This window comes from Macaca fascicularis, chromosome 15, assembly GCF_037993035.2.
Source record: "Macaca fascicularis isolate 582-1 chromosome 15, T2T-MFA8v1.1".
Lineage (NCBI taxonomy): Eukaryota > Metazoa > Chordata > Mammalia > Primates > Cercopithecidae > Macaca > Macaca fascicularis.
In genome coordinates, this window is record NC_088389.1 from 82,934,573 (window position 1) to 82,962,436 (window position 27,864).

Genomic DNA, 27,864 nt, shown 5'->3' on the forward strand with positions numbered 1-27,864 from the left:
AGCTAGGGTGTACATAATTATAATCATAAGAATCTATAATATATTATTTAATAAAAGATCATTAAAAATTAAGTCATAAGCCACCACAGAATGATATATCCAGGCAATCATTTTATCATGAAAAAATTAAATAAAGTCTATTGTGTATACAACCCATATGGCATTTTTTTCAAACAAATTCATATTTTTAGTAGAACTCATCAAAAATAAAGTGGTAGAGACTAGAAAAATAAAGTCCTGTAACCTTAGTTGGCCCTTTACATTCTGGAAGGGTATCTTTCCAATTGGTGTCAGGCAAACATTGAGAACAAAAGAATATCCAAAAGAATAAGCTGAATTCAGATTCTATCAAAGTACGCCCTAAGCCAAAGTTCTGGGAAAGACAGCTATTTCTTCCCAATTTCTCAGCTAACATAGAATCTTAAGAACAAACGCAATATATCCAAACTTCAAACCAGTCTAACATGGAAGGATGTACACTTTCAATTCTCTGTGCATAAAGTAACTTCAAAACGAAAGAAGAAGATCCTTTTGTTCTAGGTAAAAGGCCTTAACCACAGACCCGTGAATTTGTCAGTCTTTATATACAGTCATTTTTTAAAAGAAAAAAAATTAGAGTTTTTTTCATAGAAAACTGTAAAACTTTTATTTAAGCTTAAATGCACTTCTCTATTAATAGTGTATACACAGAGTAAGGCACACTCCATGTAAACGTGGTCATTCTTAATTTTTCCCCACTATTTCATAACCTGGAATTCATTTTCAAAAAGAAAATCTATTCCTATCTTTAGTTGAGAGCATGGGTTTTGAACACACACATAGGGGCTCCAATCTAGACCCAAACAGCATGATACTGAGCAAATTACATATTCTCTCTGGGACTGAGTTGCCTCATCTGCAATATGAGGAAATAACATTTCCCTCATAAGACTGGTATAAAGATTAAATTAAATAATAGATGAGGTAGATAATGGGTGTAAAGTGTCTCTTCAGTATCTGGCAATTAGGTGTTACTGATATTATTTACATTATGGGATTACCAATTTGTTCTCTATTTTGAATAAGTTGCTCCTCTTTCTCTTTTAAGACATACATACTGTATTACCAATCCATCTTTTCACCCATCCATTCCTTACAATTAATTATCTATGTATTAACTCTTAACTCAACTTGGACAAAAGTTTCCTTGTCCGTACATGATTCAGAGTGAGGGAGTTAAATACTCAATGAGTTTACCCAGTAGAAAAAGATGTGCCTTGACCACCCACGTCACTGTATTTAATGTCTTGGGTATGGGAGATTTCATTTTAAAGAAATCATTTAGCTCTCTCTCTCTTAGGTATTCAACTTGGCATAAATTCTGCATTTTCAAGCAAAACTTTATTCCAAAATTATAATGAGAATTATGACTCTTTATGTTTGTTGTTCAACTCCCCAATGTGCTTTTTAGTAATGTCTTTTAAAATAATGTCCACTTTAAAACTGCTGACAAAAATTATTCATAGTATATAAGGGGAATTTTAGACATCGAAAATACAATGGAATTGGAACTACTTGCAATACATAGTTATCATATTTATACCAGTGACAATTGTATAGAAAATTCTAAAGCATTGGAATCATCTAATTATTACAACTTTTACTTCCCTGGAAGGTGTAAATACATGAGTCTAATAAGCTTTCTCACTATGAAAAAATTTACTTATGTTAAAATATTAAAAACTATTTAATGAGGTTCATTTCCTTCCAAAAGTAAACTGAGGTTGTGTCTGGACCAGCTTGAGGCAAAGGCAGTTTCAAACACAACATTTTTTAAACTAACCATTATTTCCCATGTTGAAAAAATTGCAATTTTATTTCCTAACAGCAAATGAAACTGTCAGGAAAATTTAGGTGTAATAAAATTGGGTGGTTAAACCAACATGCTGGATTTGAAATAAAACTGAATTAAAGGAATTAAAATTAATTCTTATGTCAGTCAACTCTTTAAAAATACGATTCAAAACTTACTGTTTTTATAAACAGCACTTCCTTGTTCTTGATAAAGTGCAAAGTTAACTATCTCTTTAATGTCCACTAATGGTGTTGCAGTTGAAATTGTGCACTGAACAATATTTTGCATAAAATGTGTTGCTTCTGGCAATCTTTCCACCTAAATAAAAAGTTGTCAAACGGGGTGACTTTAGTGGTACAGAGTTTTAAAATGATGGATTCAGTCCAAGGTTAGCTAATAACGGTTGACATGCCCTGGAATCTTGAGGCCTAAATCAACATTGTTTTCACAGCTGTAATTAAGCCACCTAATCAGAAGCACATTTTGACGGGACAGTTTCTGGAAGCCAGACATTACAATTTCTTATGCCTGGAGCGCAGTGGCTCATGAGAGGTCCTCATTTAATTTCAGGTTAAGGGGAGGCGGGGAGGCAGTATAATAAAAAAGACTATTTTTTTAAGCAACATACAACTGTTGAAATGGAGCAGGCCCAAGTGTTCATGCCTTGACCAGCCTTGCATCCCACCCTCCTCTCGCTCTCTGCTGAGTCCCCTCAACTCTCAAGTGGCAGCTGCACACACTGAAATGAAGGGTCTCTGCCAAGATCAACAGATGAGCTGGTCTGAACTGGCTCTCTGTGTGTTCTGATTGTAAATTGTGCTGGTGATGATTAGAGAACTCTAACACAGGATGTCAACTCTTAAAACTGTCCAGAGAAAATAATTTTTTTAAGTTCCAGAAAAAAAAATTAACTTTTTTTTTGTGGCTTGGTGCATAGTGTTGTGTCTATAACTTTCATATGATTCAAATGAATTCACCCAAATTAAGCAACTCTGTTATTAAGAAAGAAAAAAGAAAAGAAGGCAGTGGCTTGGCTTCTAGCAGGGACCTTCATCTGGGTCTGCTTATACAACAGTGCTGCAGAGCATAGTACTCCACTGGCACACTAGTCTTGTGCTTCTACCACCTGCCAACAGTACCTATTCATGAAATGATGAGAATCTAGAATGTGAAAGTCACATCTTATCAAGTAACTTTGTTGATGACTTTCAAACAGCTAAATTGCCAGCCTAAGTTGTTTTCTGCAATGTTGTTACATTCTGTAACATTTAAACTTTCAACCCCAGAGGCCATTGTAAAACTATCAATATGAAGGCACTAGTCACTGGAGTCTGATTACATTTAGTTCTGCATTTTAATTACATATGGATTCTATTAACTAAGCCTTTTGCCTTATAGGCAACATTTTAATCAAATTACTATAATTTTCAAATATGTTAGAATAGTCTGATGAGTTAAAAGTTCACATTCCTAACATATTAAGTATCAAAAAATGTTGCATAAAAAAAGGAAATACTCCTTACAAATACGCTATTACATTTTTTTATTACTTTGGGGATTTATTGACTACCTAGTTACAAGTCACATTGTGAGATTTACATAACTGGTATACATTTGTAAATGGGTTACATTTACATTATATGTTGAATATAACCAAATTCAACATATAATTTTATTATAATTTTAGAAACACACTTATTCTATTGTTGTAAACTGACACAGGAAGAAGACAAAACATAGTTAGAATCTTGGATTCAAAACCAGTATTTGTAACTTCAATTGAAGAATTTTAAAGCTGACAGGGAATTTAGATTTCATGAAATAGCAACCCTTCATTTTATAGCCAGAAAAACCAAGACCCAGGGAGAGAGCACAATTTATTTCCCAAAGCTTTGAGGTGAGTCAATAGTAAAGTTTGCTCTAGAACCCAAATTTCCTCTCAGTCTCTTCATGTTCTTTCCACTACAACATATTGCCATCCTGTGTAAGCAACAATCTACCTGCCTATCCTACACCACCCAAGAACTAAAAGAAATATTTTAATGAGGTAAAACACACATAAAATTTACTAGTTTTGCAATTTTAAAGTGTACAATTCAATGGAATCAGGAACATTTACAACATTGTGCCATCATCACTATCATGTAGTTCCAGAACCTTTTCATCACCCTAGAATGAAATTCCACACCCATTAAGCAGTCACTCATTATGTGAGTCAACCACTAATGTGCTTTCTTGTCTCCATGGATTTGCCTATTCTGGATATTCCATATAAAATGGAATCATACAAATGTGGCCTTTTGTGTCTGGCTTCTTTCATTTAGCCTAATGATTTCACAGTGCATCTGTGTTGTAACACGTTATCAGTGCTTCATTCCTTCTTATTGCTGAATTATATTATTAGTCCATGGTCTGCATGTATGGACGATGGATGAATGGCCATTTACCCATTCATCAACTGATGCACATTTGAGTTGTTTCTACCTTTTGGCTTTGTAAATAGTGCTGCTATAAACATTTGGATACAAGTATTTGTATGAATACCTGTTTTCAATTATTTGGGGTACATATGTAGGAGTAAATTTGCTGAGTCATACGGTAACTCCAAGTTTAACTTATTGAGGAATCATTTTTCACAGTGGTTTACAACTTTATATTCCCATCAGCAATGTATAGGGGTTCCAATTTCTCTATATCCTTACAATACTTGTTATCTTCCTTTAATTACGACCATCCTAGTAGGTGTAAAGTGGTATCTCGCTGTGGTTTTGATTTGCATTTCTCTTTTTTTTCTTTTCTTTTTTTTATTCCTTTTTTTTTTTTTTTTTTTTTTTTTGAGACAGGGTCTTACACAGTTGCCCAGGCTGGAGTGCAGTGGCATTATCACAGCTCACTGCAGCCTTGAACTCCTGGGCTCAAGCAATCATCTCACCTTGGCCTCTCGTGTAGCCAGGACTACAAGCACATACCAACATGCCCAGCTAATCTTTTTTAGTTTTTGTAGAGATAGGGTCTCACTATACTATCCAGGCTGGTCTCCCTGGCCTCAAGCGATCCTCCTGCCTCAGCCTCCCAAAGCATTTGTATATCTTCTATGGAGAATTAGCTGTTCAAGTTCTCTGAGATTTTTTAAAAATTAGATGTATTTTTGTTGTTGAGTTGTAAGAGTTATTTGTATAGTATGGATATTAGGTATTAATCAGATATATAATTGTAAATACTTTTTCCCATTCTATGGGTTTTCTTTTCACTGTCTTGATAGAGTCTTTCCATGCTTTTAATTTTGAAGAAGTCCAATTTATTATTTTTCTTTTGTCACTTATCCTTTTGGTGTCATATCTAAGAATCTGTTGCCAAATCCAAGCTCATGGAGATTTACTGGTATGTGTTTTACTAATAATTTTATAGTTTTAGACCTTATATGTAGGTTTTTAAATCCATTTTGACTTAATTTTTGTATATAGTGTGAGGTAAGGGTTAAAGAAAATTAAGAGGGAAATTTTAAATTTCCTGAGACAAACGAGAATGGAAACACATCAAGACACAGCAAAAGCCATTCTTGCAGGGAAGCTTGTACCAATAAACACCTACCTTAAAAAAGAAGAAAGATTTCTAATAAGCAACCCAATGATGCACCTCCAGGAACTAGAAAAACAAGAACGAACTAAGCCCAGAATTGGTAGAAGGATGGAAATAATTTTTAAAAGTAGAGACTAAGAAAAATAATTTAAAAGATTAATAAACTGATGCATTGGTTTTTTGAAAAAGTAAATTGGCAAACCTTCAGCAAGACTAAGAAAAAGAGAAAAAAAAATAATAGCAGAGATGAAAAAGAAGGCATCACAATTGATACCACAGAAATATAAAGGATCATAAGAGACTACTATGAATAATTATACCAACAAATTTGATCACAGAGAAGAAATGGATAAATGCCTGGACACATGCAACCTTCGAAGATTAAATTATGAAGAAATAGAAAATCTGAACAGACCAAAAACAAATTAGGAAATTGAATCAGTAATAAAACATCTTCCATCAAAGAAAAGTTCAGGACATGATGGCTTTACTGCTGAAATCTATCTAACATTTAAAGAAGAAGAAATAAAAATTCTACTCAAACTAGTCCAGAAAATTGAAGAAGAGAAAATACTTTTAAATTCAGTTTATAAGGTCAGCATTATCTTGATTCCAAAATTGCACAAGGACACACAGACAAAAAAAAAAAAAACTACAGGCCAATATTCCTGATGAACATAGAGGCAAACTTTCCCAACAAGATACTATCAAACCAAACTCAACAGCATATTAAAGAAATTATTCACTGTGATCAAATGAATGATCATGGAATGGCAGAAAATACAGTAAACTATACATCTCTCAAAGGGATAATATCCAGAATTTATAAGGAACTCAAACAACTCAACAGCAAAAATAAAATAAAATAAAATAAAATAAAATAAAATAAAATAAAAATAACCCAATTCAAAAACAGGCAAAAGACCTGAATAGACAATTCTCAAAAGAAGACACACAAGTTGACAACAGGCCTATGAAAAAAAATGCTCAACATCATTAATCATCAGGGAAATGCAAATCAAAACCACAATGAGATATCATCTCATTTCAGTTAGAATCATTATTACCAAAAAGGCAAAAGAAAACAAATGTTGGTAGGTATGTGGAGGAAAAGGGAACGCTTACACACTGTTGTTAGGTTTGTAAAGTAGTACATTATGGAATTCATCATGGGGATGCAAGGATGGTTTAATATACACAAATCCATAACTGATATACCACATTAACATAAGGACAAAAACTATATGATCATTTCAACAGACACAGAAAAAGGATGACAAAATTCAACATCTGTCATGATAAAAGGCTCTCAACAAGTGAGGAATAGAAGGTATGTACCTCAAAACAATAAAGACATTATGGGAAACCCATAGTTAACATAATATTGCATGAGGAAAATGTTTTTCCACTAAAATCAGGAAGAAAACAAGGACACTCACATTCACTACTTCTATTCAACATAGTACTGGAAGTCCTAGCCATAGCAATTATGCAAGAGAAAGAAACAAAAGGCACCTAAATTGAAAAGGAAGACGTCAAGTCATCCCTGTTTGCAGAAAACATGATCTTATACATAGAAAACCCCAAAAACTCCACCAAAAAAACTATCACAACTAATAAATGAACTCAGTAAAGTTTCAAGATACAAAATCAATATTAAAAATCAGCAGCATTTTTATATCCAAATAGTAAACTATCTGAAAAAGAAATCAAGAAAATAATTCCATTTATAATAGCTACAAAAAAGTAAGATATCTATGAAGCAATGCCACCAAAGATGTGAAAAATCTCTATACTGAACACTACAAAATTTTAACAAAAGAAAGTGAAGAGGATACAAATAAATGAAAAGATATCTCGTATTCATGGATTTGAAGAATTAATATTGTTAAAATGGCCATACTGCCCAAAGCAATCTACAGGTGTAATGCAGTCCCTATCAAAAGAGCAATGACATTCTTCACAGAAATAGAAAAAAAAATCCTAAAATTCATGTGGAACCACATACATACACAAAAACCCTGAATAGCCAAAACAATCCTGAACAAATAAAACAAATCTGCAGGCATCACCCTACCTGACTTCAAAATATGCTATAAAGCTATAGTAAGCAAAACAGCATGGTACTGGCATAAAAACAGACACATAGACCAATGGAACACAACAGAGAACCCAGAAATAAATTCAGACACCTAAGGTGCTAAGCACACACACTGGGGAAAGGACAATCTCTTCAATAAATGGTACTGGGAAAACTAACTATCCACATGTAAAAGAATGGCATTAGACCCCCTACCTCTTACCGTATCCAAAAATCAACTCCAAATGGATTACAGACTTAAATGTAAAATGCAAAGCTACGACAGCACTAGAAGAAAACATATGAGAAATGCTTTGTGACACTGGGTTGGGCAAGGGTTTTTCAAGTAAGACCTCAAAAGTACAGGCAACAAAAGCAAAAATGGACAAATGTGATTACATCAAACTAAACAGCTTTTGCACAGCAAAGGAAATGACTGACAGAGTAAAGAGACAACTTACAGAATGGCAGAAAATATAGTAAACTATACATCTCTCAAAGGGCTAATATCCAGAATTCATAAGGAACTAAACAACTCAACAGCAAAAAAAAATAAAATAAAATAAAATAAAATAAAATAAAAACCCAATTCAAAAGTAGGCAAAAGATCTCAACAGACATTTCTCAAAAGAAGACATACAAGTAGATAACAGGCATATGAAAAAATGCTCAACATCACTAATCATCAGGGAAATACGAATCAAAACCACAATGAGATATCATCTCATTTCAGTTAGAATCATTATTACCAAAAAGGCAAAAGAAAATAAATGTTGGTAGGGATGTAGAGAAAAAGGGAACACTTACACACTGTTGTTAGGGTTGTAAAGCAGTATAGCTATTAATGGAAAACAGTACAGAGTTTCCTCAAAATGTTAAAAATAGAACTACCATATGACCCAGAAATACCATTACTGGGTATATATCCAAAGCAAATACAATCAGTAGGTCAGAGATATCTACACTCCAATGTTTATTGCGTGGATGTGACTATGGTTAACAGTAAAATGTTGTACATTACAAAATAGCTAGAAGAGAGGCTTCTGAATGTTCTCACCACAAATAAATGATAAATGCATGAGATTATGGATATACTAACTACCCTGACTGGATCATTATACAATATAAATAAGTATCAAAACATCAAATTATACCCTGGATATATGTACAACTATAATGTGTCAGTTTAAAACATAATTTTAAAAAAGAATTTTAGAGTTTTAGCTCTTATACATAGGCCTTTGATCCATTTTTAGTTAATTTCTGTATATAGTATGAGGGAAGACTTCAAGGAAATACATTTTTGAAAATAAACTTTCTACTGATTATGTAAGTCAGACTCTATTTCTGAAATAACAGAAACTCTTACTTTTTGCTGGGCCTAAGTAGAGTTCATTTTAACTTGGTACATCATTGTCACTAACAAACACTTACTGAGTATATACCATGTAAGTAAAAGGTATTAAAATGGTTATTTTATGTCTGCATATATCTACCTCTATGTAAACACACAGAGGTAGGGGTGCCAAAATATCTGACAAAATCATTTAAGTGGTATGTTGAAAAGAATGTTCTTCTTTGTTGCAAATAATTTTGTGCTGTCTTTTCTTTTCTTTTTTTTAGGAAAAGTAGTGAGAAGAAACATCCAATGTATATTATTTAAAAGTATTTACTTAAAATTTTACCATATGAAGAATATGTAAATTATTCTATTCATTTTCATTAAGTGCTAATACAGAATAATACAAAACAGTTTGCTGGAAATTAAAGAAAATTTGGTGTGGGAAATATTTGGAGGGAATCATGGTTTGTGCAAAGTGTAGGTCCAATAACAGGTATAGGTTGAAAAAATATTATGAAAGGAGTGCTCTTCTAATTAATTTCAATTCAAATCAACCAGCATTTATTAAAGTCAGATCATAACAATGGATTATAAAAATGACTAAGACATCACCTCAAATACTCACAATATGCTAATACATACACAACTAATTGGTTATATAAGTCAGACTACTATACAGAACTCAGACATGTAGATACAGTGATAAATGATCAGAACAAAGGAACTCTTACTTCTTCTGCCAATTGAACAATGGTCTAAAAAACCAGAAGGAGTCAGAATATGCCAGAATGTCAATGGTAAAAAAACTCATACTTTATTATGGGGAAATTGTAGAGAAAAAATTCTTCAGTTTCTAGAATACGAGAAATCTTTAAAAGTTTGAAAATGTTTTCAGTAATGGTATGACCTGACCATATCTGTGTTTTGGAAGGATAACTCTGGCACTAATGTAGCAGAGTGAACAGAAGAAAAAAGACTAGATATGAGAAAACTTAATGGAAGACCATTGCAATAGCCCAGGGAAATGGTCATGTGACCATGCAGATAAAAATAAGAGGATAGGTCTAAGAGATCTGTGGTCGTAGAAACAGTAAGGCTTAGCCATAGATTAAATATTGGTGGTAGAGGGAAAGTGGAACAAAAGTTAAGGAATCTTCCTTGGGCTGCAAGGTGGACAGTTATTTCTGAGACAAGCAATGTAGGCAAAGAAAAATTAGGAAAACCAGGGCATGGAGGTATTGAAAAAAGTATTTAGTTTGGGACCTTAGTGAATTTCAGGTGTTCGCAGAAAATCAAAGTGCAAATGTTTAACAGGTAATTAAAACCCTTAAAGAACTCAATTTAGTAAAAAAGATAAAATAGTAGGGGAGTTACTCAGAAGCATATTTAGTTTTTGCCATTTTTTGAAAACCTAATAGGAATAATCACAGCATTATGTTGCCAGTTACTATCCATATTTTGTGCAACTTAATTATTAATCAATTATACTGATTACTTTGAAACTTTAATTCTGGCACTTCTTGCTCCATCCTTGTAAAACTTCATCACTGCGGAATAGAACTATATATTAATGCTTATACTGATATGCAAAATAATATATCCCTAACATATAATGTTTTATATTATATGAATGTATACTTATAGTTATATAAATATAAAATTTATGTCATGTCCCAAAAGTCACTATCAGGATTTGGGTTAGTCACCATCATGAAAGCGGATCTTCTTAAACTACATTACGTAAAACAAAATTCTACAAAGAAGGTATGAAGCCATTGGAATATGCATTAATACCTCCAGGCCCCTGTTTCCTACACAAACAACTCTTGAGTTTCTAGAATATGAGAAACCTTTAAAAGTCTGGACATGTATGCCAAGGATCAAAAAAATATCTATGTTTGCATGTTGACTGGGCTGTCCAGTTTTTAATATTTTATGTTTTCCTTATTCAGCTCTATTAGTATCCAAAAGCCAGAGCTGGCAGTCACAACAAAAATATGAGAGAATTTAATGAAAATCTAACTAAGAAGTATTTGGCAAAAGGATAAAATGAACACTGTTATGACATAAAATGCAGGTGAATTGTGAGAACAAATAGGAAAAAAACGAAATTTGGAGTAAGGAAAATAAAGCAAAAGGAGTAAATATTTTGTAACGTAGTTGTCAGAGATATAACAGTGAGAGTTTCTCAAACAGTGAAACGTATTACAGCTTATATGCCACACAGCTGGCCCCTTCTCCTCCAGTGTCATTTCTCACAATTCTCCACCTAATCCACTCTGCTTTAGTCATGTTAGACATCTTTCAATCCCTTGAGCTTGCCATGCTTTCTCATGTCAACTCCGACTTAATCTTCATTTTTTCAACTGAGATTTCAATTCCTCAAGCAGGCCTTTCCTCACCCATGCCCAAGTGAAGTCCCTCAGTTATATGCTCTGAAAGCACCCTGGGCTTGTACTTTAACAGCCCTCTTTTAATTACTTGTACAATGGTTGTATTCTCCACTATATCTGAAGTGCCATGACGGTAAAGATTTGTCTTATTCCACATTGCTGTCTCACTGGAAAGCACCTGAAAGGGAATCAGAGGTCTTGGCTTGTAATCTGATTAGTTTCTAACTAAAAGTCAGGGAGTTGAACTCCAGAATCTGTACTTCACACCACTGAAGTGCACTGTATAGCCTCTCAACAAATTGTCAAGGCTAACAGCTGTTTCAGAAAAATATTCTTAAAGACTAAAAACCCAATAATGAATATCAATAATCAACTAAGATAAGGTATATGAATGTTTGTGGAAGCAACTTACCTGGAGAAAAATATGTGAATTCTGTGTCAGTTTCTCTATCTACACAACACTAATATTAACAAATGATCCCTCTGCTATCCATAAAATATAACTAAAATAAATGTGGTGAAATATTATTTTTGAACTTAAGAGAAAGAGGATTCTTTTTTTTTCCATCTTAACTGAACCAAAATATCTAAACAATTCACCTTTATTAACAATATAATACCACCTGACAAGTATCAAATCTGACATAATCTGAACAATCGTGCAAAGATATTTCTCCCACAAAGACACTAATGGAATGGTCCTCCGAGTTGTAATTTATTATTTACTCATAAATAAAGTCCTGTAAAATTAAAAACATACTGCTTAAACATACGGTGGAAATGAAGCAAATCAATACTGTAGTTTGCAGCATCATAACTCACAGCAAAGTATTTGGGTTTGGCATTCTATGTTTCAAGACTGAAGTATCATGTTTCTCCATAGCTGTGGGTGTGCTGGTCTCCAAACACCCACAAGTAATTGGTTCTGACTGCTGTACGGTTCTCTACTGGGCTGCATGGGACTCAAAAGCTCTTTACTCAAAGCCCTTTTGTAGTTATTATAACTCAAGATAAAAGCTCTGGAGCAGTCCTAAGTTAATGGGCCAAAGACCAACATACCGGAAAAGTTAAAGTACTGGCAAGTGTACAATTGATGAGAAATCTTACATGAACTCCAGCATTATTATTGTGTGTTGCTAAAAAACCTGAAAATGTTACCTAAAGAGGGATAGTTTTTAAAGATAATTATTCATGTTTACAATATGATCAATCTCTTTATATGCATTACAATGACATGACATATGTTTTTGATTAATAATGAATATTTTTTTATCTGGTGAAAGGGCTGGATAAGATAGTAAAGAGTAATCACCTGCCTTGATTCATTAAATAAGTGATAACAACAAAAAATAACGGTAATATAGTACTTATATGCTAAAAGCACTGATATAAGGATTATTTTAGTTCTTTTGCCTACAAATAAAAAGATTTCCTCATAGTTAACTTATATTTCTTAAAGTTATATGTATAGCTTAGCTGTAGGAAATATATATAACTTTCAGAAAATCTTTTTACACACAGATAAGAGAACTAACATTTATTGATCACCTACTAATATGCCAGACACTGTATCTTTGTTCCATCCTCATAACAACCCTACAATGTGGGAATTTTCATCTACTTATTACAAATATCAAAATTGATGCTTAGAGTGTTTTAATGGCTAATGAGTAACAGTGCCAGAATGTACATCCAGGCCTGCCTGATGCTAAAGCCTCTGTGAGAAGGGGAAAATGGCAGGTGAAGTGGGTGTTGGAGGAGACAGCAGGTTAATAGAGTTTTGAGAGTGGCCAAAATAACAAATATTAGAGAGACCAAAAAAGACCATCCAGAACAAAATGGTCAGAAGTGGAATCAAATTGGATTATAAAGTAAAAAGCTAGAATTGGATGGTGCAAGAATGGATTGGGAACCAATGAAGGTGAGGTTTAGAATGACTGCTACAAGCAGTAGGGCTCACGGGGTACAGGCTGTTTGGATGAGTTGGGTGGCTTTAATTAAGAGGGGGGATGGAACTAAAATAACAATATATTTCCTATTATACGAAAGTGATAACTTCATCCATTAAACACATGCACTATCCATAAGACCCAAATCAACATAAAATATATATTTTCATTGTTCTTCCCACTTTACAAGGTGTCAAATTGCTATATATTCTTCAGAGACTCCTACACATATATTATCTTCTCAGCACTTTCTTCTAACAATGTTAGATAGAATGTACTCTTCACTCATTTGTGCAACCACAGATTTTTTATATGTCTATTTTTGTATGTCTCTGTTTCCCCAGCTAGAGGAGGAACTCACAAGCGCAGAGATCATATCTTATTCACCTTTGTCTCCATACCTCGAATAATGTCCACTTAATGATTATTTCTACATTGTTAAATACAGGTAGAAAATAGTCTATGCAATAAGGAACACAGAGATGTGTGAGTTCCAAAGGAAAAGAAATGAGCACACATTCAGTGCTTTTCAGATGCGATGGTACAAAGTACTACCTATATGTCCCTGACGCTCAAACCATCTAGGTCGGTGGATATTAATATTCCAAAACATTAGATTAAGGGACACTCAAACTCAACGTACTCAAAACTAAATTCACAATATTCCCACCATTCCATTGTTTTCTTTGTCAGTAAATGAGACCATTGATCCATTTCCAAAAGCAAAAAACTAGGAATTGTCTCAGGCACACCATTTTCTCTTGTTCTTCATGTCCAGCTGGCTCCTTACACTGTAGCCAAAGTGATCCTTTTTAAAATGCAACTCTGAGCTCATTCCTCCTTTTAAAATTTTTGATGAGTTTTCCCTTGCTCTTAGGAAAAAGAACAAAGTCTGACCTCTGCCCTTTTCTCTAGACCATTCTTATATTAGATCTCTCTTGCCTTTGCTTGCTTCCGCCAGCCACAGTGGTCTTTCTCAGTTTCTTCTTTCCATCACAGAAACTTTGTAGGAGTCACCACTCCCCTTTTCCTGATCTAGATCACTGTTCTTTTGCACCATTGGATAATTCCTACCCAATCTTCAGACACTAGCTCAAGTATCACTGACTCTGAAAATGTTGTACTCATACCCTAGTCTAGGGCAGCCCCATTGTTTAAAAAACTCATAATCAGTTAAGTTCTTTCCTTTCGGTGCATTGTTTTGGTTAGTAATTACACATTATTTAGTGTGATTACATGAAAAATAATTCCACGACTAGATTTTAAGTTCATGAGAACAAGGATTGTCTGTTTTGGTTCATGTGATATCCCCAAGAACAGAATTGTGCCCACCAAAAAGCAGATGCTCAATAAATTTTGAATAGATAAAGAAAAGAATAATACAAAGAAGGCAGAGCACAAGTAAGAAGAGGCCTGGGAGTCAACAAAGCAAAAGTGGACGTGTGAAACAAACGAGATGAGTGTTTAAAGAAGAAAGGAGTAGCTAAAGGCCTGATGTTGCATAAAAGTTGAAAGGGATGGGAAGGAACTAATGGATAGAGCAAGCATAAAATTATTGGTGACTTTGGAAAAAACAGTCTCAGCAGAATGACAGACTCAAAAGTCAGATGGCAGCAAAGCTCAAGGATAAATGGAAAGTGAGTATATAGAAGCAACTATAGATGACTTTTTAAGAATGTGTAAATAGTATGGCAATTCCTCAAGGATCTAGAACTAGATGTACCATATGACCCAGCCATCCCATTACTGGGTATATACCCAAAGGATTATAAATTATGCTGCTATAAAGACACATGCACACGTATGTTTATTGCGGCACTATTCACAATAACAAAGACTTGGAATCAACCCAAATGTCCATCAGTGACAGACTGGATTAAGAAAATGTGGCACATATACACCATGGAATACTATGCAGCCATAAAAAAGGATGAGTTTGTGTCCTTTGTAGGGACATGGATGCAGCTGGAAACCATCATTCTTAGCAAACTATCACAAGAACAGAAAACCAAACACCGCATGTTCTCACTCATAGGTGGGAACTGAACAATGAGATCACTTGGACTCGGGAAGGGGAACATCACATACCGGGGCCTATCATGGGGAGAGGGGAGGAGGGAAGGATGGCATTGGGAGTTATACATGATGTAAATGATGAGTTGATGGGTGCTGGCGAGTTGATGGGTGCAGCACAGCAACATGGCACAAGTATACATATGTAACAAACCTGCACGTTATGCACATGTACCCTAGAACTTAAAGTATAATAATAATAATAATTTAAAAAAAAAAGAATGTGTAAATGAAAGGAGAGGAAAACAGGCTGCAGAAAGGCGCAGAGAGCTCAGTCATTGGAATATACTAATGGTGATCAAAGAAGAGGAGTTACATGCTCAAGGCTATAGTAAGAAGCAGGATAAAGCGATGAAATCGGTAGTTGAAAGAGTTAGGTTAGTAAATAATCTTTTCCTGTGGTATAATCCAATTGCTTTCTGCCAAGATAATGGTGATCAGAATAATAGCTGACATATTTTGCGGGGGACTAAGTGTGACGCAAGGTCCTAAGTACTTTAACACTTCTCACTAGACTGCCCAACATCTCTATTAGGTAACAATATCATTGTCCCCATTTTACAGATGAAAGCCCTGACATGCAAGCCACATAGTGAGCAACTGATAGAACTAGAACCTGAATCCAAATTTATTTGACTTCTATGGCACACACTATTAACTGGTTAACACAATACCCACTCCTTCCTAACTCCCTTGTCGCTTGACTTATTTCAGCTACGTGTGATCACATGACCCATTTCCAGCTATTGGAACATTAGCAGAAACCTGTTTGGAGCTTCTTTAGAAGATTTTCCCTTCTTTGAAATATATAAATATTAAATATGTTTTTAAAAAGGAAAAGCCTTTTAAGGTGTGTATAGAGATCTATCTATATACCTATATCTATATGTCTACATACATGCCTTTGGAGGCATATATATAACTGAGTTACACATATATATATAAGCTATCCCATCCTTCTGACTTGAATGTTACTACAAATCCTAGATCTAGGCTGCAATCTTATGACAATGACGGAGTGGCAGAGAAATTACAGAAAAGTTGAGCCACTAAACTAGTAACAGTAAACACCTACTTCTAGACTTCCTGTGATGTGAGAAAAAAGTTCTCTATTTTTTAAATGACAGATGAAATTGCATGTATTTATCATGTACAACATGTTTTCAAGTATACATACATTGTAAAATTGTTAAATCTAGCTAATTAACAAATGTAATACCTCACATAGGTATCATTTTCATGGTGGGAACATTTAAATCCACTCTTTGCATTTTTCAAGAGTATGTATTTACTAACTATAGTCACCATGTTGTACAATAGAGATCTAGAACTTATTTCTCCTATCTAACTGTAATTATATATTCTCTGACCAACATCTCCCCATTGTTCTCTCTCCCATATCCACTCCAGCCTCTGGTAGCCACCAATCTGTTCTCTACTACGAGATGACTTTTTTAGATTCTACATATAAGTGAGATGCAATATTTGTTTTTCTATGCCTGGCTTATTTCATTTAACATAATGTCCTACAGATTCATCCATGTTGTCGTAAATGACAAAATTTTGTTCTTTTTTATGACTGAATAATATTTATTGTGTACATATACCATATTTCCTTCATCTATCCATCCATTGATGGACACTTAGGCTGATTATGTATCTTGGCATATTGTGAACAGTGCTGTGATAAACATAGGAGTGCAGATATCACAACTCTGAAACTACTAGAAGAAAGCATGGGGGGAACTCCATGCCACTGTTCTTGGCAATGATTTTTTGGGAAATGATCTTTAAAATTATATGCAATAAAACCAAAAATAGACAAATGGGATTAAATCAAACTAAAAAGCTGGCACAGCAAAGGAAACAATCAACACAGTTAAGTGACAACCTATAGGATGGAAGAAAATATTTGCAAGCTATACATGTAACAGGGATTAATATCCAAAACATGTAAGGACCTCTAACAATAGCAAGAAAACTAATAACCTGATTTTTAACATGGGCAAAAGATCTAAATAGACATTTCTCAAAAGAAGATATACAAATTGATTTGTATATGAAAAAATGCTCAATATCACTAATCATTAGGGAAATGCAAATGGAAACTACAATGAGATATCACCTCACTCCTGTTACAATGGCTGTTAACAAAAAACAAAAGATAAGTGTTAGTGAAGACATGGAGAAAAAGGAATCTTTGCACAGGCTGGTTGCGGGAATGTAAATTAGTACAGTCATGGAAAACAGTATGAAGGTTCCTCAAAAAATTAAAACTAGAACTATCATGTGATCCAGCAATCCCACAACTGGGTATATATCCAAAGGAAATGAAATCAGTAGGTCAAAGAGATATGTGCACTCCCCTGTTTTTTAAATTGTGCTAGTCAGATTTTCTGTGACTTACACTTGATAGTATTCCTAATGGACATAACTCCAAAGCCCATGGTCTTACCCAGCAAACAATATTGCCTCTCATCTATGAAATACAAAGACAAAGGTTTGTTTTTCTACTTCCTTTAGAGAGTCCTTAAAAAGTTCAAGTTAGTAAATGCATATACAAATATCTTCAAAAAATAAAAACTATTACACAAGTTTATTATTTTTACAACAGTGATTCTGAACTAAGTGAAAAGACAGGAGAGCACACATCCTGTCCAGACATGGAATTGGGCAGCATTTTCCTAAAAGGATACATCAGAATCACCTGGGGGAATTTTTCACATTTTAGAGATGAAAAATCACTACCAGGTAAACCACCTCTTCTAAATGAAACGATAAGTGTATCCTGCAGATATGCTCAAAGGGGAAAAAATGTTGAAAAGTAGGGTTTTGGTATGATTGTGAAGTATATTAAACACACTTTCATTAAGTATCAGTAGCATAACAATTGGTAAAAACTGAACCCACGGAGAAACAATCTCACCTTACCAAGTTCGGTCTTCTTAAAATACAAGTAATTGTTTTCATATTAAATAATAGTAAAAAGTAATAAACAATAGTACATCCCAACAAAGCTGATACAACTTAAACAGTATAATGTAAAATTAATCAATCAAATCAGAGACAGCAAGAAGAAATGTGAAAAAGGCTAGAATAAATTCTAGATATTCCAGAATTTTAAAAAGTTTCCTCTTCATTTTAATTTCTCTTGGTGGAGGTTAAATTTACTAATCTCTCATTAATAAATTAACAAAGTCACTTCAAAAACTGAACTCACAACTCTGGTCCCAAATAATCGCCTTTTTACATCTATTGGATAAATTACTCGCACTTTTCACTCAATAAATATTTATTGAGTACCTACTATGAGCCAGACTGCTCTTGGAACTGGAATGTCTTCACAGAAATGAAGCAAACACTGAAAATTGCTTTTCTTTATGGAACCTACATTCTACTGAGGAAGGAGCAAACAAACAATAAGCAAATAAATAAAATGCACCATATGTCAGTTTGATGATAACTGCTAGAGGGAAAAAAATAAAATAAGAAAGGTGGAAGGTAGACAGGAAATATGGGGCAAAAGAGAAACAGAGAGAGACAGAGAGCTTTTCAGGGGGCAGGGAGGGTTCATGGTTGTGATTTTGAATACCCTAGTTACAAAGGCTTTATTTGGACGCTGGCACTTGAGCTAAGACCAGAAGGCAGAAGGTGAGGAATCAGACCACAGCCATGCATCTATTTGTTTTAACACTGTTTTTCTGTTGAATGTAGCATTTGAAGTGGGTCAACAGCTGAATAGCAAAATGATACTGTTTTTCTTTATAAGTCACTGTAATCAAACCAAAAAAAATTAAAAAGACATTCCAATTATTTGTAACTTTGTGAATCTACTGTTGACATATCAGCCTTTTGAGGGAAAGTTTAAATGTTTACTTATTCCTTTATGTCACAAAACATTCATTTTTTAAAACTCCCCAAACATATATTTCAAGTGTAGAATTTTTTTTTTTTTTTTTTTTTTTAGTGTTACGTGAGCCCAAATTTCATCATGGGCTAAAATTTTAAGACATGAAAATAGCTGCTGAAACTGAATTTTAATCATATAGATGAATCACAACATGCATCTTTAGCTAGGCATGTATTATGGATAAGTCTAGTTTTCTACAGAGAATAATCACATGTTCTAATTACCATTTTGGTTATACGCATAATTAATAATATTCTGTCTTAATGGGACACACTGAATCTTCAGACAGTTGCAAGCTTTAACTATGCATACTGCCAAATCCAACTGTCAGCTGCACTGCCAAACACAAAGGAATCTTGATGTAGTGTTTTAGCATTGATAACAATATGCATATCTTTATACATAATACCATGAAAAAATTAATTGCTTTTCTTCCTTCAAATTTTTCTCCACACAAATAATTTTATGTCACTTGATCATTTACCCTAAATTACATATATTGGCAAATGATCTTATGAACATTAAAAACATAAATGTAAACGTAACCCAAGATTCAAGGAGTTATAAAAATTATAACAAGGACTTACTGATTGTAAACTTGCATTTTCACGTAAACAAGCTGTGTGAAGTTCTGATTTTAAGGCCGCGATGTGACTTCGATGAGATGTCATTTCCTTCTCTAATGTTGTGATTCTAGTGCTTGCAAGCTGGTAGACATCCATGAAACTTTTAATCATAGCCTTAAGAAATAAAAATAATGTCACATATAATTCAAATAAATATGTCCCCAAAGGAGAATTTCCATAATTTGAAAGCAAAACCATTAAAATTTTAAAATAAACAACTTTTCATCTTTCTTTAAAATAATAAAGCTAAACTTCACATTTTATATTGAGAACAGTGACTATTTTAAGAAAATTTTTGAGAAAATAATTGAGACTTCACTCCAGAGTATTTATTTAAATAAGATGTACTTTGATCTATTGTGCTTAAAATTTAGAATGTGGTTTCAAAAGATGGCATGGTTATTTTCTGTAGTAAAGTTAAATTCAAGTTGTAATTTGACCTAAATTTCAATCTTAAGAGAGGTGCAATCTTAATGGGTATACGAACAAGATATTTCAAAATAAGCTGAGTTAGTACAATTTTTAATCCACCTAAAAAACAAATGTTTTGAAACAAAAGGAGTTAAAATAATCTTGTGATTTTTAAGAGTAAATGTGATTCCTATTTTGTAAGAAAAGTATAATTATGTTGATTCATGTAACACAGAAATGCCGTCACACTGGACTATACATAATAAAACAATTAACATAAGCAAGTTCTGGTAACTTATTATCTCCTCTAAACAGTACCATATTTAGGGAATTGTTGGATCACACTTTAATAATATTTTATAGACTTTTTCTTCTAAAGCAATTTGTAATGAATTTTAAGTACAGGATACTATTATGCCTTTTTTTAAAAGGCTTTCAAAATAACTCAAATATAGCAAAATAAATCCCATATTTCAAAGACATTTTCAAAAATAATATTATATTGTTTATAAGAAAAATGTTCCTACAATAGCCACAACTTAGTATAATGGTAGACAGTGTGAGAATTTGCAAATTACATTCTATCTTAAGGTTATGGATTAGGAAAGCTTTGAGAAATTATATATTTGAATAGTTGTGAATACATGTGAAAAATAATTTAGTGAACAAAGAAAGTGTAAGAAACAATGTAGAGAATGTATGCAAAATAGAGGTAAGTTAGTTACTTGCAGGTAAGTAAGAAAATTCAGATCTTTTGGCCTAATAAATTCTTATTTGCCCTCAAAAATCCAGCTCAGATCTTTTTCAAGAATCCTCTTGTGAGCCCAAAAAAGGCAGTGTTAACTTCTATCCTGTTTTTCTGTGGATCCTTCATGCCTGCTTCCACTGTTGCATTTATTGCTTTAATAGAAATGTATTAGTTTACATGTTTATCTTCTTTACTAGACTGAGGAGCTACTTAAGGCCAGATACTGTGCCTATACCTATCTGGAGCTTCAGAGATAGTGAGTGCTTGCTTGAATGACTGCTTGAATTAATAACTGTTTTGAAGAATGAATGAATGAATTAATTAATTAAAGAAAAATTAGAAAAGATAAAAACCATAAGATGAAACCATATATTGTTACAAAATACCTTCTAGGAAAGGGTGATGATGTTTGGGAAAGTACATAATCTTAACACCTAAACAAATGAATAAATTATTAATGATACTCTGTTCAAGCTGAAAAAAAGCAGAAGCATAACTATAGGCTAGGCATAAAAGGGTGAAGTACACAAATGGGAATTTATTAACCAACACTACATAAGCATTATATGACTTCTTACCTGGGAATATCTGACATATCCTAACCTATCTTCCTGTGAATCATTTCAAGGTAAGTTTACAGCTAATACTAATACAAAACATACCCCTGCATCTCAAAAGTATGTGAAAATCAGAAACTTGAATTACGTCTGTTTTTTCCTATGTCAAGTCTCTCTCAATTCTTTTAAATTCATGTATCTTCTCTATTGAGATAGTGAACCAGAAATCACAAGTCCTGGGGTTTTTTTCTTTTTTCTGATTCTTACTTTGATTCAACTCTATGTTGTTGGGAAATGCCACATAATCCCTCTGAGCCTCCATCTCCTCCCTCTATAAAATGAGAAAAAAGAGTCGTTTTCTTGTCTACTTCCAAAACTGTTGTAAGGCTCAGAAAATTAAAATAGCTAATGTTTATTAGGTATTTACTGAAGTGTAGGGACCATGTAAGCATATTACATGCTTAATTTCATTTATCTTTACAGTAACCAAATGGAGTAGATACTTTTTTAACCTAGCTTTTCAGAGCAAAACATAAGAGCTTGGAGGGATTAAATAACTAGTCCAAGTTTACAATTAGTTGGATAATAGTCAGGATACAAATCCAAGTATTTCTCATGCAAACCCATTCCTTAACCCTTCAACTATATTGCATTTAATATAAGAAAGCACTCTAAAAATGGTAAACTATTGAATTTCATTGTAGTATTATTACTATTATTCTATTTTCAAATTCTCCATTAAAATATAAATGAGACATTCTGAAATACATGGTTCTTACATATATACTTTTATTGTCTAAGGACCTAAAATGTATAAAAGGCTGAAACATGCATAAATGCTTATTGAATGATAAGAAAGTTCCCTTCCATCAGTAATGGGCTCCTGGATTATTATTTCACTGTAAGTCACAAGAGAATTGGCCTTTAATATTTTAGGATTAAAAGTTCCACATTTTAAAAGTTATCCCATTTTCTAAACTTGGAGAAACACATTTTACGAATTTCATCTTTATGACATTCTAAAAGGAATAAATAATACAAATGATATTCCATCAAATCTCCCTTTAAAAATAAATTTTTTGAGAAGTAATGTCAGAAATTTTATGTAGTGGATAACTCTTCCTTGATCTACTTTTAATAACTAAATTCTAATATTCAGTGAAATATTAATATAAACCACATATTACTTCTTTATAACACTAAAAAGAATATAATAATCCAATTTTTCTTAGGATTTCAAATCTTAAACATTCCAACTCTCTTAAAGTAATATTTTCATTTGAGAGACAAAATAAAATTTGTATAATAGTGCATATGATACTTTTTCAGAGCAGCAAGGTACAATGATCAATACAGAAAGCATGTTTCATGTTACTAATATGTATAAAATATACTATGCTCTTCTAAACAAAAGTCTCCTTCAAAATTTGAAGGTATGAGGAGTATCACTGAAAAGGCAATTATTCAAAGAAGCCACAGATCTTCTGAAGAATAAAGAATGTTAACTTCCAGTATTAAAAAGTGATTCAAACTATATAGCAAAACATACCAATGAAAAATTCAACTCTTTAATACGAAAGAAAGGTGTCAAGTTGGCACAAGAAATGGAAATGACAATCTGAATTAACTGAGGGAGTAGAAGAAAGAGGGAGTAAGCATCTACTGACCCTTGTATCAGTCTCCTAAAGTCTAACCCTCTACGACATATTCTGTTCCTTTATTAAAAGATCACATTATTTCACATTAGGAAACAATGATAGAACAGCATGATATTATATACAGCAAGTCCAGGATTTGAGAATTTATCCTATTGTCATCCTTGACCCAAGGGGGTTATTTTGACTATACTATGCAGTGAGAGCTGTATTTCAGTGGGACTCAGCTAGTATATGAAGAACAAAAGACAGTTTCTGAACAAGAAGAACTTTTGTTTTAGAGATAATCTATAGTATCTATAATTGACAGTAACAAGATGAGGGAATTTCAAACATAAAATTCCACATCTATCCATTTTTTAAAAGTATATGTGCATTAAAATATAAAAAGTTATGAGATACAAACAAGTGCACGTCACTTGAAGACTAGAACATCATTTATATAATTTGTTATGTACATATTATTAAGTAGTTTAGACTGACATCAAATTTGAACACCAGGAACAATGGGATTATTGGGGACCTGATACTAAGAGAAGAAGAAATTAGTGGAAAATATCATAAAGCCTACATGCCAAAATATCAAATCTTTTATCTACATTTTTGAGTAAATGGAAAGCAAAAACCTCTAACATTTTGACTTTAATTCATATAATTACAAACATACTTCATTTCTATATCTTATGTAAATATATTGTGTAAAACACATATGCCAGATATACTAAATATGTGAAATGTAATATGTTCTCACAAAATTAGGATAAAAATTCATACCTTATAACATTTTATAGAAATTAAATGAGTATTAATATGTGAAATGAGCTTAAACTACCTGGCATATAATAAACCCTCAGGTAAATATTATCTGTAATAATGATATCAAATTACTATTTTAGCTCATAAAAGAAGGTTTCAATATTTCTGAGAGTTGTAAATTATTAGACATAATATGAATATTTTAAATATAAAATATTTAAATATTTAATATATGTCTCTTTGATAATAAAAGTTACTATTATGTCATTCCTAAAGAAGAAGATCTCACAATGATAACATGGTTACGCTCAACAAAATACTAGCAAATAGAATCCAACAGCACATCAAAAAGATAATACACTATAATCAGGTGAGATTTATTGCAGGAATGCAAGGATGGTTCAACGTATGTAAATCAACAAACATGATACATCACATAAACAGAATTAAGGACAAAAACCATATGATCATCTCAATAGATGCAGAGAAGGCATTTGGTAAAATTCAGTATATCATCATGATAAAAATCTTCAAAGAGCTAGGCAGAGAAGGAATAGGACTTAACATAATAAAGGGCCTATATGACAAATCCACAGTCAACATTATACTTAATGAAGCAAAGTTGAAAGCATTCTAAGAATTGGAACAAGAAAAGGATGTCCACTTTTTGCCACTTTTATTCAACACAGTACTGGAAGTCCTTGACAAAATAATCAGGCAAGAGGAAAAAATAACACATATCTTAATCGGAAAAGAGGAAGTTAAATTATCTCTGCTCACTGATGATATATTCTTCTATCTAGAAAATCCTAAAGAATCCACCAAAAAACACTTAGATTTGATAAATGCAGTAAAGTTTCAGGATGCAAAATTAATGTACAGAAATCAGCAGCATTTCCATACACCCATAATAATCTCCATAATAATCTACTTGAGGACCAAATCAAGAAGGCTATCCAATTTACAATAGCTACAAAAAAAAAAAAAAACAAAAAAAACTAGAAATATATTTAACCAAGGATGGAAAGATCTATAAGTAGAACTACAAAACACTGATGAAATAAATTGTAGATAAGACAAACAATTGGAAAAATCTCCAATGATCATGAATTGGAAGGATTAATATCGTTAAAATTACCATATTGTCCAAAGCAATCTACAGATCCAATGCAATCTCTATCAAATTATCAATGTCATTTTTTGAAGAGTCAGAAAAAACAATGCTAAAATTCATATAAAACAAAAATAAAGGATTCCTGAACAAGGTGGCTGAATAGGAACAGCTCTGGTCTGCAGCTCCCACCAAGACCAACGCAGAAGGTGGGTGATTTCTGCATTTCCAACTAAGGTACCTAGTTCATCTCACTGGGGCTGGTTATACAGTGGGTACAGCCCACAGACGGTGAGCAGAAGCAGAGTGGGGCATTGCCTCACCCGGGAAGCACAAGGGGTCGGGGAACTCCCTCTCCAAACCAAGTGAAGCCATGAGGGACTCTGACATGAGGGATGACGCTGTCTGCCACAGATACTATGCTTTTCCCACAGTCTTCAAAACCCACAGACCAGGAGATTCCCTTGGGTGCCTACATCACAAGGGCCCTGGGTTTCAAGCACAAAACTAGGCGGCCATTTGGGCAGACATCAAGCTATCTGCAGGAGGTTTTTTTTTCATACCCCAGTGGCACCTGGAACCAGCAAGACAGAACCATTTGCTCCCCTGGAAAGGGGCCTGAAGCCAGGGAGCCAAGTGGTCTAGCTCAGCGGATCCCATCCCCATGGAGTCCAGCAAGCTAAGATCCACTGGCTTGAAATTCTTGCGGCCAGCACACCAGTAAGAAGTCGATCTAGGATGCTCAAGCTTGGTAGGGGGAGAGATGTCCACCATTACTGAGGTTTGAGAGGGTGGTTTTCCCTTCACAGTGTAAACAAAGCCACCAGGAAGTTCAGACTGGGCAGAGCCAACTGCAGTTCAGCAAAGCCGCTGTAGCCAGACTACCTCTCTAGATTCCTCCTCTCTGGGCAGGGCATCTCTGAAAGAAAGGCAGCAGCCCCAGTCAGGGGCTTATAGATAAAACTCCCATTTCCCTGGGACAGAGCACCTGGGGGAAGGGGCGGCTGTGGACACAGTTTCAGCAGACTTAAACGTTCCTGCCTGCCAGCTCTGAAAAGAGCAGCAGATCTCCCAGCACAGTGATTGAGCTCTGATAAGGGACAGACTGTATCCTCAAGGGGGTCCCTGACCCCCCCATGACTTCTGACCGGGAGACACCTCCTGGCAGGGGTCGACAGACACCTCATACAGAAGAGCTCCAGCTGGCATCTGGCAGGTGCCCCTCTGGGATGAAGCTTCCAGAGGAAGGAGCAGGCAGCAATCTTTGCTGTTCTGCAGCCTCTGCTGGTGATACCCAGGCAAACAGGGTCTGAAGTGGAACCCCAGCAAACTCCAGCAGACCTGCAGAAGAAGGACCTGACTGTCAGAAGGCAAACTAACAAACAGAAAGCAATAGCATCAACATCAACAAAAAGAGCAACCATGCAAAAACTCCATCTGAAGGTGACCAACATCAAAAACCAAAGGTAGATAAATCCATGAAGATGAGGAAAAACCAGTGCAAAAAGCCTGAAAATTCCAAAAATAAGAATCCCTCTTCTACTCCAAAGGATCACAACTCCTTACCAGCAAGGAAACAAAACTGGATGGAGAATGAGTTTGACAAATTGACAGAAGTGGGCTTCAAAAGGGAGGTAATAACAAACTCCTCTGAGCTAAAGGAGCATGTTCTAACCCAACACAAAGAAGCTAAGAACATTGATAAAAGGTTAGAGGAATTGTTAACTAGAATAACCAGTACAGAGAAGAACATAAATGACTTGATGGAGCTGAAAAACACAGCATGAGAACTTCGTGAAGCATACACAAGTATCAGTAGCCGAATCAATCAACCAGAAAAAAGGATATCAGAGATTCAAGATCGATGTAATGAAATGAAGTGTGAATATAAGAATAGAGAAAAAAGAATGAAAAGGAACTAACAGAGCCTCCAAGAAATATAGGACTATGTGAAAAGACCAAACCTATGTTTGATTGCTGTACCTAGAAGTGACAGGGAGAATGGAACCAAGTTGGAAAACACACTTCAGGATATTATCCAGGAGAACTTCCCAGAAGAACTTCTCCTGGCAAGACAGGCCAACATTCAAATTCAAGAAATATAAAGAACACCACAAAGATAATCCTTGAGAGGAGCAACTCCAAGACACATAATTCTCAGATTCACCAAGGTTGAAATGAAGGAAAACATGTTAAGTGTAGCTAGAAAGAAAGGTCACGTTACCCACAAAGGGAAGCCCATCAGACTAACAGCAGATCTCTCTGCAGAAACCCTACAAGCCAGAAGAGAGTGAGGGCCAATATTCAACATTATTAAAGAAAACAATTTTCAACTCAGAATTTCATATCAAGTCAAACTAAGCTTCAAAAGCAAAGAAGAAATAAAATCCTTCACAGACAAGCAAACGCTGAGAGATTTTGTCACCACCAGGCCTGCCTTACAAGAGCTCCTGAAGGAAGCACTAAATATGGAAAGGAAAAACTGGTATCAGCCACTGCAAAAGCAAACCAAAATGTAAAAACCATTGACATTATGAAGAAACTAATAATGCATCAACTAATAGGCAAAATAACCAATTAGCATCATGACAGGACCAAATTCATACATAACAATATTAACTTTAAATGTAAACAGGCTAAATGCCTCAATTAAAGGCACAGACTGGCAAATTGGATAAAGAGTCAAAAACTATTGGTGTGCTCTATTTAGGAGACCCATCTCACATGAAAAGACACACATAAGCTCAAAATAAAAGATAGAGGAATATTTACAAAGCAAATGGAAAGAAAAAAAAAACAAACCGGGTTGTAATCCTGGTCTCTGATAAAACAGACTTTAA

The 27,864-nt window shown here is 34.0% G+C and overlaps 1 protein-coding gene across 6 annotated transcripts in view; it reads right to left on the bottom strand.

The window, feature by feature from the left end:
• The window catches only part of CCDC171 (coiled-coil domain containing 171), a 383,549-nt gene that overhangs the window by 31,700 nt on the left and 323,985 nt on the right, over positions 1 to 27,864 (bottom strand). For all 6 annotated transcript variants that reach the window (XM_074017436.1, XM_005581679.5, XM_045373284.3 and 3 more), the window contains one exon: positions 19,748 to 19,900. In XM_074017436.1, coding sequence (XP_073873537.1) covers positions 19,748 to 19,900 — 153 coding nt within the window. The remainder of the gene's footprint in view (positions 1 to 19,747; positions 19,901 to 27,864) is intronic.